The 13,261-nt window shown below is 41.6% G+C and overlaps 1 protein-coding gene across 1 annotated transcript; it reads right to left on the bottom strand.

Annotated features, from left to right (window-relative positions):
* Positions 1 to 5,989: 5,989 nt before the first annotated feature.
* Positions 5,990 to 9,202, bottom strand: LOC131246873 (SWI/SNF complex component SNF12 homolog). The gene is made up of 3 exons (XM_058247325.1): positions 8,952 to 9,202; positions 6,975 to 8,781; positions 5,990 to 6,488 (listed from the first exon to the last, which is right to left on the bottom strand). Exons 2-3 carry the CDS (start codon positions 8,495 to 8,497, stop codon positions 6,416 to 6,418), a joined length of 1,596 nt encoding a protein of 531 aa, XP_058103308.1. The 5' UTR covers positions 8,498 to 8,781; positions 8,952 to 9,202; the 3' UTR covers positions 5,990 to 6,415.
* Positions 9,203 to 13,261: the final 4,059 nt, after the last annotated feature.

The following is a 13,261-nucleotide window of genomic DNA, read 5'->3' as shown; positions in this document are numbered from 1 at the left end:
AAATGTCTCGCCCCATTTGTCATGCTTACACCACCCACTTTGCAATTTGGGAACTGAAAATAGTACGCTTTCCATTTTGGAGCCGAGGTTGTGGATATCTGAATCAGTACACCATACTACTTCCAGTTCACATATTTAACAAATGCTGCCTGCACAATTTATGGGTGCCTGCGTATGAACCAACACACTCTACCAGAGTATCAAATGACTCCATTAATATGCTTGGACCACCCACTTCGCAGTCTGTAGGACATATTTGAGAAAGCAGGGTACCACAATGTGTGGTACTGCACCATCTTTACAGTCTACATGCCACTTTACAGACATCAGTACCATGGAAATGGTAGGCCCCACCATGAAGAACGTCCAAGGCTGGCCAGAGTTGGAATCAATGGACAGCCAATGACCTGATCAACATGCAGATATGAGCCACCTGATGAGCGGATGAGACTAATTTTCAAGAAGGGTGGCCTTCACGGTGGGGCCTACTGTTTTCATGGCACTGATGTCCCACACAAGTGGCATGTTAGCGGGGAAAAAAGATTGTACCGTACCACAAGGTGTAGTATGGCTGCCTGTATCATTTTGGGAGCTGAGGTAGTTAAGACCTGAAACAGTACACTGCAACACGTGCAGTTCACAAAATGGAAAGTGGGGGAAGCAAAATCAAATCAAATAGAAGGCGGAGTTCACGTCATCAAACCACCCCATCTGTACGGGAAGGAGTATTTGATAGTCGAGCAGGGCGTGATGATTGATATACGGGCACTTAGAAATTGTCAATGGCATACATTAGCATGAAATAAAGTGTGTGAATTGTGACAAAATCAGATTCGTTGTATTGAGTGATTCCAGTCCTGACTCTTTTTTCATATCAAAACCATCCAATAAATGGCTACCAGTCAACCAGTTAAATAATTAAGACGACCCATCTAAAGCAAGGGGTTCGGCATTTGAGTTACTTTTATACCAACTCTACAATTTCTTAGCACATGCATATCAAATTCTCTGTTTATAATATGCGTGAGCCACTTGGTGTCCGGACTAACCTGATTTTTGGACCAGGGCAAGTTCATTGTGGGGGTCCTTGCTCCAAAGATTTTTTTTTAAAAAAAAAATTATTATTATTATTTTTTTAAAAAATGATGAATATAAGAAAAACTAAAGAGTTGGTATGGTGATTCATGCCCCAAACCATAAATCAGGTCAATCCACTCATCAGGTGGCCCCACACTAATGAGGAAATGGATGACTAGAAAATAAATCACCAACAGCCCAATCAAGACCAGCCTAATAAGTTGACTGGTCTTGACTTCAGGATAGGAACGGGATGTGTACGCATAGAACCCCACCTGGTAAATTGTCCAGATCTCACGAACTTGGGGGTGCCCCAGAGATGATTTGGAACAGGAAAAGGCAGCCAAATACCTTTTTAGTACAAAAAGCAACAGGTGGGTATCGGAAGACGAAATTGCAAACTGGGAAAAGCTAAAGTCTGCGTAGGTGTATTCACTGCGCTCGTCTCCCAGCATTCATAAATGATGGAAGAGGATCTTGAAATGCATTTCATAGTGGACTCATGATGACTCAAAATTCCGAAATGCCAACCTTACTTTAAATGGTGAGTGATAATAGAGGGCACGATACTCTATGAGTTCCACGTGCATTGAAGTCGTGCACAAGAAATTTGAAATAAAATTGTAAGATAAACAAGGACAACGTCAGGCAGCCAACCTTCCAATTCCAACTCCAAGAGAACTTTCAAGTCGATGCAATATACTAGGTTTCCAGTCTGTACAAGACCCATGGTTCAAATGATCAGGGCCGTTCTGGAAGAGATCCTAGCATAAAACCATGAGCCTACTTCTGTTCTATTGTTCTTCTCACCAGCTATTTTCAGGTCACAAACTGAAAGGATAGGATTATCCCATCGAGCACAGAGTCTATTATCGATAGTTGTTCCCTAGGAAAAAAGTGGTCTAGATGACTGAAGCATCAGGCCCCACTTGCACAAACTAAGTTATTCTTATGACCGCGACCAACTTCTATCACATACCATATCCTTCATTAAGGGTGTGTTTGGTTGCACCAAATTAGACGGATGAATCATGAAATATCATGATATTTCACTAAATTTGGTGAAACCAAACCATAGGGGTGTTATATTGTGATATATATGTGTGTGTGTGTGCACGCACAACTCTAAGCTGTACACTATTCCATGACACTAAAACACAAAAATTCAGCTATTTGTTACTCAGAAGAGAAAAAGGAAGAACCATCGGCTACTTGTTGTGGGTTGTAATGGTCGGATGGTGTTTCTCCATTAAAACCTCTTTTTTTTCTAAGCCCCTCCTTGTAGATGGGAGACGCTTGCACATGGTTGAGAAGTTAGCATTCAATCAGCCGGTCCCGTACCTGATAAAGGATGCTAAAGAATGAAATTGCAATTCTGTAATGTCACATTATATCAGCCTGATAGTTGCAATTAAATTAAATTCAATTATGCCCGGTAGTGATTTGTAAGCCAGTCGCCATGCTAGATAAAGGAGGGCTAATGTCAGACAGGAAGCTGATCATTGAAACCTTTGTGTAGGAAGCTGGTCATTGAACTCCTGCCAAGCCATCATGAGATTCATGATCCTATCAGACTTTCTTGGGCCTATCAGTCTGCTTTCTAGTATCTACAAAATCATAGCTAAAACCCTATCCGAACATTTAAAAACCATATATGGCAAAGATCAGTTCGCTCTTCCAAGGGAACTTTATTTCAGACAGGCAGATTATCTTGGCAGATGAATGTATATACTCATAAAGGCTGAGGAAGGTCTGATCTGTAAAATCGATATGGGAAGAACTTTTGACTATGTTGAGTGGGACTACTCTTTAACTAAAGCAGCGTTAGAAAATCTCCCTATCTAATTTATCTCTCTAAAATTCCTGCTGGGGTGGTGAAACTGCTGGAGAGAAATCAGTGTTATTTTCTGTGGGATGGAACTGGGGAGAAAAAGAAAATTCCCTTAGTTGGAAAGAGGTTCAGAAAACCATAAGGGAAGGGGACTTAACAATTGGGCGTATTCAGGAAAGAAGTGGAGTCGTTTAAACAAATGGTGGTGGAGATTTGATGCTGAAAAGGATGGCACGTGAAGAAGGATTGTGGTATCCAAATATGTAACACACAACAGAGGTTGGGGACGTTGGGTCAGCCGTGAGTTCAGAATGTCGGGACTTGGGAGGGCAGTTTGCAGCATGGGGATAGTAGTAAGAGATGGGGCCTCAAGGAAGGTTCTAGATTCCAGGTGAACAATGGCAAGTGAACAGAGTCCGCTCATGGGAAGATGAATCGATCAGAGAAAAGCCTCTCAGGTCTTCCTTTCCTGACTTTATACAGGGTGGCTGCACAGCAGAATCATTCGATTAAGGACTGTGCCGCTACCTTAGATAGGAAGGTGGTCTGGGACGTTTAGATTCAGATATAATCTGTGGAAATGATGAGCATCTTGGAGCGGTCTTAGGTGTTCAGGACCGAGGAAGACATCAAAATCTGGAAGCACTCACCTTCAGGAAATTTCTCAGCCAAATCCTTCTTTTGGCCTTTGGGTCCTCACCAAATCTCCTCCCAGAATCTCAGCCTTCATGTGGACAGCAGTTAAGAGGAAAATTCTCTCTCAAAGCAGAACAAGAAAAGAGGATCCAGCCTCGTCAGCAGAGGTGATCTTTGCAAAGCAATGCAAAGAATCAGTTCCCCACATTTTCATTCAGTGCCCACTAGCTTGGTCTGGCAGTTTCTTCTTCTTCTTTTTTTCTCTTCTTCTTCTTTTTGATCAGGTAATCTGTCAGTTTGTCTCCTCTCTGTTTCGAGTCATCAGGTGTCTTCAGAAACCCGCTAGCATTTTATTATCAGCTGGGACAGTACATGAACTGGCTTGGTCTTTAGCTCCCTTCACTGTTTGCTGGGAACTTTGGTCCAACAGAAACTCTCGCATTTTCATTTTCGAAGGAATTGAATCTTCTTGCGAGAATTTTTGGCAGAGAATCAAATACAACCTAATCACCTGGTGCTCGGTTTGTAATCCCCTTGATCTTTCTATATTTGGGGAGCCTTCGTCGGATGGGGCAGGGTCCTCCCGGTCTCTCTCCCTTCCACTGCGATTGCGATTGGCAAGGGCCAGAGATTTATTGTGGAGCTTGCAGATCCCATTTAGACAGCAACTTGTGGAGCTTGCAGATCCCATTTAGACAGCAACATGTTCGGTATCAGAGGAATGCTTCTAAATGAGGCAGGTTCTATAGTCTCTGTTTCAGTAAAAGACGCTCTTGGACATGAGCACTAGCGATGGCCACTAGGGAGGCAATTCACATCATTCATAATCAATTCAGCCATCTGTCCCTTGTTGTTGAGGTGAATGACAGATCTGTATGCTGTTGTCCATGGTTTCTTGATTGTATCTTTAAGGAGAATAGAGCACTAGCGATTGCATCGAGAGTTCTCTTCCCCTTCCTTTTTTCTTTTCTTTTTTTTTGAAAGACTGACAATTTTCTTAAGCCAGAGCCAGAAAGAAAACACAAGAGAAGGAAGCAAGAAAAGGAAACAGGAAACAGGAAAAAAAAGGAAAAAAGGAAAAAACTTAGAAAACAAAACTAAAGAAAAAAAAAATTTACAACAACAGCCAATCAGGCGGGTGTCTTCAAAAAAAATTTGAATTCATGAATTCAAATGTTAATACAAGCAACCCTTTAAACTTCTAAACAATCCAACTACTGTTACCATGCTAGGAATTTGACCCATATTTCAGAATAAGAGAAACCTGAATGAATAAAAATGGCTCAAATACCCAAAAGATCTCAGATATGTCCTTTCCCACATCTTTGAAACAAGAAAGCCATCCAAGTGATAGAGGACATGAAGCAACTGATTACAAATTTACAATTCCTCCGTGCAGATAGTCTACCCAGGAGCAATAGGTCACTTTAATAATGAGACTAAAATGAAATTGAAGAATTTTCTCATGTCATGTGAATCTCCATTGAATTTCTAATCCAGCTACCAGCAGTACTAAAAACTCCTTGTGGATAGCATAAAACCAAGTTGCCCCTAAATTCCAATTCTCCCCAGAGAAGATGCCTAAACCCTAAACTCTAACGAGTACAACATGTGGTCCACACTATCTCTGGTCCACATTATAAACTATTAGGTTCATTGCTAGGCAATCTTTAAAAAGTTATTACACAAGATAATCATCATCATCATCATCATCATCTAAGCCTTATCCCAGTTAACTGGGGTCAGCTACATGAATCCTGTTCCACCCTTCCACTTTATCAAGGGCCACACCTTATGGCTTATAAAGAACAAAATTAGCAAATAAAGACTACAAATTCCTCGAAACATTCAACCCTATGGCTTATAGGGGCCCTTATATCTGTCAAAATGCATTTATAAAGCTGCTGATTGGAATTGTGAGCTGTGACCCCAGTGAGGTCCATTCATATTAATATATCATGGCCATCCAGTTGGACTCTCGTACGCCCACAATCCAAATGGACAGCTGTAAAGCCCAACATATTGATCTTATCGGTTCCACATCCAGTCAAATGTCTCTTTTATCAAACAGCCAGCAGTAGGGACACATTCTTGGACCTTTTCCTATTGTAGACTTCGACCGATGGCTACGACGCATCACTTGGCATGATACTTGTACAGTAAGAGTTTCATTTTGTACAGGTGCAGTCTGCTTCAGTGATCCAAACAGTTGATGTGAGGGAGCAACGTTGTGGATGACCCATGCACCAACAAAAACTGGATTGGAAAACTTTAATTCTCCCAATGAAGAATTTTTGGTGCATGGGCCCACTTGTACAACCTAAAAATGAGCATATTGTACTAACTTCTGGGGCTCAACAGTGTATAATATCACATAATATTTTCGGACTAGCTTCACAATTAAATAAGATAAGAACAAGGAAATAGAGCAAGACACCTTTTAAGTATGTGAACATGCATGATATTTTCATTAAAGAAAAATAGGAAAGCAAGCTATGGTCCATGTGATGTAATCTTTCAAGCATCCAAGACCATAAGAATCAGTGTTTACCTTTTTCCCAAATGCGGCAGTGAATATCAATACCTTAAGAGGCACAAAAATCTACCATTTTAGGCCTTAAACGTTGAGAAAAGATAAAGTGGTTAGCCAACATTGGTTACTTTGAGCATAATCGAATGATCCAGAGTTGGTTTGTGTCTGTGAAAAAAAATGGTGAGCAGATGCTTTCCAACACACTATTCGACATTCTTCCTCAGCCCAATGTTTCAAATGCAGACATCAGCACGCCACAACAACAAAAGCAAGGTCGCGTATGCATTGCGCAGGCAAGCATGAGTAAGTATGATATCTTCATCTAGACAATCCCTTTTTCATGTGCTTGCAGGAGCATCATTTCCTGCAGCTGGCTTGCGGTTCAGATAACGAATAACAGCATCTTCAACCCTGTTGAAGTTCATCCAAGGTCAACTCATTACTAAAAGCATCCAGATAAAGATCTGCACGTATTTCTTCCCACCAAAATAAATAAATGAGCAAGATGTTTGGTAATCTGATGAATGCATCCCCCATGCACCAACCTACTCGTGGGAACACATTTACAAGATCCAAGCTACTCACCAGGCAGGCTGAACAGTGCATACGACATGGTCCAAAAATCAGGTAATTCAGACCATCATAACTGGTAGATTTGGGGACTGAATGTGGAGTTATCAACTTTCAACAGTCTTTTCTCCTTCAAATCCAGTGGTGGATTGTCAGCCCAACCTATTTTGGACCGGTTAAACCATGGTTGGGGCAGCTTGGCGAGCGGCTAAAAACTCATATATGTGCCATGCTCTCATGTTTGCCCTGCGAGTGGGATTAGCATAAATCGGAAACAAACAAATCTTTGATGGGATACAGTAAAGCAAACAAGATTGAGAAGCCTACCATGGTTGGTTGTAGAAGTCTGCACGGCGCTCCTTTTCAGCATTACGACTTGCTTCCCCCGCAACAAGCTTCAGGTCCCTACTTTGAGAAGCAATCAAAGAATTAATGAACTCCACTGGAGACTGACTAAACCCAAGAAAGAATGCCCGCCTCCGACGGTGCTCATGGATCTTTTTTATGGCATTACAAATCAATTCATCGGAGGCATCAATTTCCTTGTGCTTCTCCGTATTAGACAAGAATGCTGACATTTCCTTCTGTAATGGAAAAGGAATGTCCACCAGTACATCGTAGCAAACATTGCCAGCTGGATTGTTCCCTGACAGCTTGATCCTATGCTCCAACTGTATAGGCTGCGGAGGTGACAGGTGTTGTGAGATCTTCTGCGAGACCATAGCAAATTTCATCTTCTCTTCTCCAAACACCTTCCGGAGAGGAGGGTCACATGCAAAGTACAGTGGATCACTTGGGTTCTGCAATTTCTTCACCTTCACGTAATGCCAAATTGCAGCTATGATCCTCGGGCGTGTATCAACCTCAATACCAAGAACTTCCGTCAGTTCCGGTGACAATTTGAATTTCTCAGGGACGTAGTTCATCTCCAGCCGTATGCTCACATTGAATTCCTTATCCCCTTTCCTTCTAACCTCGAAACCTTCATGCTGCACGGGTGCACGGGCGTTATCCCACACAATTGTGGAGTTGTCAGGATACAAGCTCGGATCAAGCGAGATTGTGACCCGCTTGAAGAAAGATGAGAATTTGGGGTATAGAGGGGTTAGTTTTTGGATCCCCATGCTGGCATTGGGATCCGCATTGGCCCTGTCTTCCAAGATCCTTCCAATAATCTTAAGGGACCAAGAAGGAGGCTCAAAATGCTTCCTTTCCGTAATTGTCCGATTTTGGTTAGAGAAGGTGTTGAATACATATATTCGAAGGGTTTTTTGAGTACAAGGTGGGTTTTTCAATGACTCTTGGATATCAACTTTCTTCCTCACAATAGCAGAATCAACCCGAGCCTCAAACTCCAATAACTGTGTGTAAAGGGCAGATTCCGGCAGCAGCGCAGCCACTCTGTCAGGGAGCTGCTTCTCTGGAAGCTTCCGCTTCTTCCGCTTTGCAGCAGGGGTCAGCTCTGTAGTCTTGAAAGGAGAGGCTGTGGCCGTACCACCGGGGCCAGGGGGGCGAGCAGCTGGAGGTTTCTGGAGGACCCGCTTTGTTCCAGCAGTACCGGGTGTCGAAAGGGAGGGTGAAGACGAACTACCAATGCCTTGGGCCTGTAACTGGGCTTGGAACTGCGCTCGTGCTTCAGCGTGTACCTGGTTCCGAGACTGGAGTTGGGCCAAGATCTGGGCGTGTTGAAGCTGCATTGGGGTTTGGAATGGAGATTGCGACTGTGACTGCGACTGTGATTGCGATTGCAATGGAGCATGGAGATTGGCAGGCAGATTCATCGCCATCGACGGTGAGACACCTCCAGCAGCACCCCCCAAAGGGGAAGAGCTATTGTTATTGGCTGCCATTGCTATCTAAACCCTAATTCCATGAAACCCTAACCCTGATTTTTGCAAAACCCTATCATTTCAGCAAATAAAAAGATGGAAACCCCAATTCCAATGAGAGCCCTCGAAAGCGCCAAATTTCATTTAAACAACTTCGAAACCCTAACCTCGTTCTTATTTTACTGACGGAAAAGGGCATAAACCCTAATTTCGTTCAGAGGATCAAAACCCTAATTCAATATTAGAACCCTGACAATCCCTGGCCTGGTGTAAGACTCTTCAAAGTCCTGAATCTCTTTCATTTCCTGCCAAAGTAGACAAAAACGCTAATTTACTTGAGATGATCGAGACGTGGAAATAGTAGCATTTGGAAGCCCTGATTCCAGATGGGCCTTTTAAAAGCCCTGATTCTATAAAAAAAAAAAAAAATCCTTCAAAACCCTAATCTTATAGAGACGGGTAGATAGAGTCTTACAGTGTAGCGGTTTTGGGAATTCTTCACTTCTGCTTCAGTCGGAGACTTTGAGTGGCGAGGCCACAGAGACGCTGTAGACGCTCGAACTCTTTTGTTTTCTTCGAGTAGGATAAAACTACGAAAATGCCCTTGCCTATGTATAAAGGTGCACGTGCCAATGTGTGAGAGACCTGAGACGTTCGTTTGATGGACCTCTTGGAGAATGGGCCCTAGTTTGAAAATCAGGTCCTTTAGAATTCATCAGAATCAGGCAAAGAGGCTCTAATGGTCTGGACATTTAAGCCCTTCGCATAGAGCAATGGACGCCGTCGTGAGAAAGGACGCGGTTTGGCTAGTGACGCTGCCACCAGCCAGGTGATTAGTGGTCGGTGCTATGTGGATCCCACCATGATGTATCTGTTTTATCCACTCCGTCCATCAATTTTTAAAGATAATTTTAAGTCTTAGCCCCAAAAATTAGATAGATATAAATCTCAGGTCGACCACACCATAGGAAACCAGTAGTGACTGAATGTCCACCATTAAAAACCTCATAGGGTCCACTGTAATGATTATTTGACATCTAACCTGTTTATTAGGTCATACAGACGTTTATGTAGGGAAAATATATATATCAGCTTGATCCAAAACTTTTGTGGCCCTGAGAAGTTTTTATTGATGGGCGTTCAATCAACACCGTGAGGTCCACCTGAGATTTGGATCAAACTATTTTTTGGGCTCATACAATAAAATAATCTGTAAGAATGGGTGGACCGCATGGATGAAACACATACATCATGGCGGAGCCCACAGAGCACCGACCGCTAGCCATTGGCTAGTGGCAGGGTCTGTCTATAGCCAATCCGTTTCCCGTGAGAAACAGGCGGTGTTTGTTGCGTCCATCTATATCAAGCAGGCCTCGCAATGGAAGGGCCCAGGGCTGGATTTTTAGATGCCAGGCTGGGCTTTATTTGAAATAGTGGTTTAGTTGGGTCCACTTCCATTCATTATCAGCCTTAATATCCAGGTTTAGCAATGGGTCAGGCCAGGCTATGGCGAGCCTTAGGTTAGCCCTAGCCCATACTTAATCGCTTGAACCCTGGCCTTAGCCCTAAGGGGCGGGCCAAGACAAGCTGCCCCCATAAGAAAAGGAGTCAAGTGATCAGAGGGTTTTAATAGGCCCAATTTCAAATCGCTTGGGATATCCTCCATCCACAACAAATACTACATATCAGCTGCTTGGATTATTGATATTTCTATGGGGGTACGGGTAATGAGTATCCGTTAACCATTATAAAGGTGGCCCACTCATCATTGGTTCTCGCTCAGCTCGGCCTTATTATCCGGCCTTAATTTCAAGTCTGACCCGTTCGTGTTTGAAATCTGAGCCAGTGAAAATGTTTGACAGCTGATATTCAGAGCTTTGCTAAGCCCACACCACGAGTATCAGGCATCTCCAGTAGTGGATGCTGTCGCAAAGTTCCTACCGTTAGAAGCTAGGTAGGGCAGGGCCTATTGTGATGTTTGTGAGAAATACATTATGTTCATCTTCTGTTTTACAAATCATGTTAGGACATGAGCTCAAAAAATGAAGCAAATCTAAAACTCAAGTGGGTCACATGACGGGAAACAATGAGGATTGAATGTCGACTACTGAAACATTTGTGGGGCCACAAAATTTTTGGATCAAGCTAATTTTTTGTGTTTTTAGTTCATCTTAGTTAGAGTCGAACACCGAGTCGAGCTTGGTACTGCTTGGCTCGGTTCCACCAGCAGCCAACCCTAACTTGAGTTTGCCTCAGCTTAGTCATTGAGCCTAATTGGCCAACTCGGCTTGGTTCGCCTCATTCCCTCTTCACAACGATGCAAGAGGCCTTTTCAATTTGAGGGTTAAGGAATTTAAAGAAATAAATGAAAAATTTATTCTCTATCATTTTAAATGGTTTTTCTTCAATGTTCATTGGTCTTGTATACCACTCTTTCAGCTTATCTTTGTCAAACTTAAGAATGTAATGTTTATCTTGAAAGGCATCCCCTTCAAACTTGGTAAAATGAAAGTAACTATTGGCTTGAAATTGAGATTTTTTGTCTCTTTGAACATTTTTACTTATGATTGTTTAAATGAGTAGTTGAACTTACAGGAATCTTACCATATAATAGTTTGCAATGCATACATTCAATCTTTACTATACTATTAACGACGATTTCTTAAAAGTCATCTTATACTGCTGATCTTTTCTTTTCTTTAGTTGAAACCAAAGACACTTCTCCCTCTACAATAAGAGGAGATGTGACCGACACACTAGCATCACGGGTAATTGAGAATTCTTCACTGACCATCTATGAATATAAATATAGAGAATTAACTTTTAAGCATTTATCAACATAACGTTGTGTTTGCTTAAATGTCATTTCAAATTTTCTAAAGTTGCCTTATTGTCTAAATTAGTCACCTATTCAAGGTTGAATAATTTATAATGTTTTCATTTTTCAATTTAAATGACACGCCAAAATTTTGTCACTATCTCCCATTTTCTCTCTAAAAATATTAATCATGCATTTGATTCAAATGACGAAAATATATGCAATAGATATATCCAAAAAGAAATGGTGAGATGAGTCATAACAAGCGCAAGTATTTAAATTAGAATGAATGAAAATATTTCAATCTATCAAACATTAAATTGTCCAAAATTGGAAGAATTTGATGATTTCTGTGCTTCAAAAAACACACTACATATATGTTTGACAACATATAAATCCTTAAACGGATAACTGATTATCTTATACTACAAAAAATAATAATAATAATAATTAAAAAAAATCTAACTAATTGAATAATTGATGTATGTTTAATAATTAACAATCTAACTAATAATTTAAAATTCTAACAAATTAACAAAAATGTTATTCGCAATAAATAAGATTTACATTAAATCTAATTCACATTATTCACATTAATTTTACTTTATATTAATTATAATTCACATGATTAAAAATGTAACATTTATTATAATTCACATTAAGTCTAACAATTTAATAATAAAAATCAAACATGATTCACAATAATTTACAATTTAACGGTCTAACAGTACACAAATAATGTATGCACATGTAGACAGCTCATCCAAGCTAACATCTCGAGAAGGCTAAGACAATCCAAGGATCATGATCATATCTCTGATCCCAGCTTAAACACCCAACCCAAAAATCTCAAATTGCTAACCCGCAACCAGAAACCGTGATCCAAACCGTTCAATCCACATGTAGCCCCATCTTTACCTTATACCATGATTAAGATCCCTTTATCCAAACCTAAGCCCACTTATCTGAGCCATAAAACTCCAAAAGAAGACCACCGAACGAACCAACACGACAAACAAGGCCCACACGCTCGAGCCCGGCCCGAACCCATGACCAGTGGTAGTCAGACTACCACCGGCGGAACTCAGAGTACCGCCACTTGCGGCCCGCTTGTGGCCATCTGGGAACAGCTATCCCAGCGTCCTAAAGTCAACTCTCTCAGGAAATTACCCTCCAATCCAAGCTTATTTAGCATTTTACCAACCCGTTTAGCCAATGAGAACACATCACGTAGCGCCACTCTCCCTCCAACCAATCACCTCTTGCCACATCAGCTTTCACCCCTCCCAAACCCAAAAATTACCATGGGACCATTAGAGAAGGCTATAAATAGCTCTCTCCTCTTTACATTTTCACCAAGCCATTCTCACTTCCAAGCTTAAGAGAGTAAGAGAAAAAGAGAGTAAGGAGGAAAGTGAAGGAAAGGGAAAGAGCTCCCAAGCCTTCAAAGTTCTGATCTTTCAAGCCACCCCCTTAGCCTTTCCTCTTGACCTCTCCAACCCATCCAACCTAGCCCAGTTTAATCATAGTTCGATCCATGTCCTAGCCTACTCAAAAATCAAGCCAAAGATCCAGTCAGACAAGCATCCATCTTGACATCTATTCCCTTCTCAACCCCCCTGCTTCTCTAGATCTCTAGTGAACATATGCTCTGTTACTTGCCGTACATCGGATCCTTTCACATCAGAAATTCCTAAGTGATCTAATACACTTTTCTTTACCTTTTTACATAAGCATCATCACATCCGCTCTCTAGACACATTATCGGACGTATGCTCTATGGCTTGCCGAAATCTCGAATCTTGCCGCATCAGAAATCCACATGTGTGTCTAGTCCTATCTCAACCACATCATCCATCCCTTGAGATTATTTTACCACATAAAGTAGAAATTGTACATTTGTATGGGTAGAGAAGGTGCCTAGTACCTTCCCTCTTTGTAACCGAGGTCCCTTACCTGGAGTTCCG

This window comes from Magnolia sinica, chromosome 5 (assembly GCF_029962835.1).
Source record: "Magnolia sinica isolate HGM2019 chromosome 5, MsV1, whole genome shotgun sequence".
In the NCBI taxonomy this organism is placed as follows: Eukaryota; Viridiplantae; Streptophyta; class Magnoliopsida; order Magnoliales; family Magnoliaceae; genus Magnolia; species Magnolia sinica.
This window is presented reverse-complemented; position numbering and strand designations above follow the sequence as displayed.

Excerpts from the sequence above, each read along its gene's own strand:
- LOC131246873 (XM_058247325.1), bottom strand. The coding sequence starts at position 8,497 with ATGGCAGCCAATAACAATAGCTCTTCCCCTTTGGGGGGTGCTGCTGGA. Across the intron at positions 6,489-6,974 it reads GACTTCTACAACCAACCATG|GGTTGAAGATGCTGTTATTC; the intron begins GTAGGCTTCTCA and ends GAACTTCAACAG.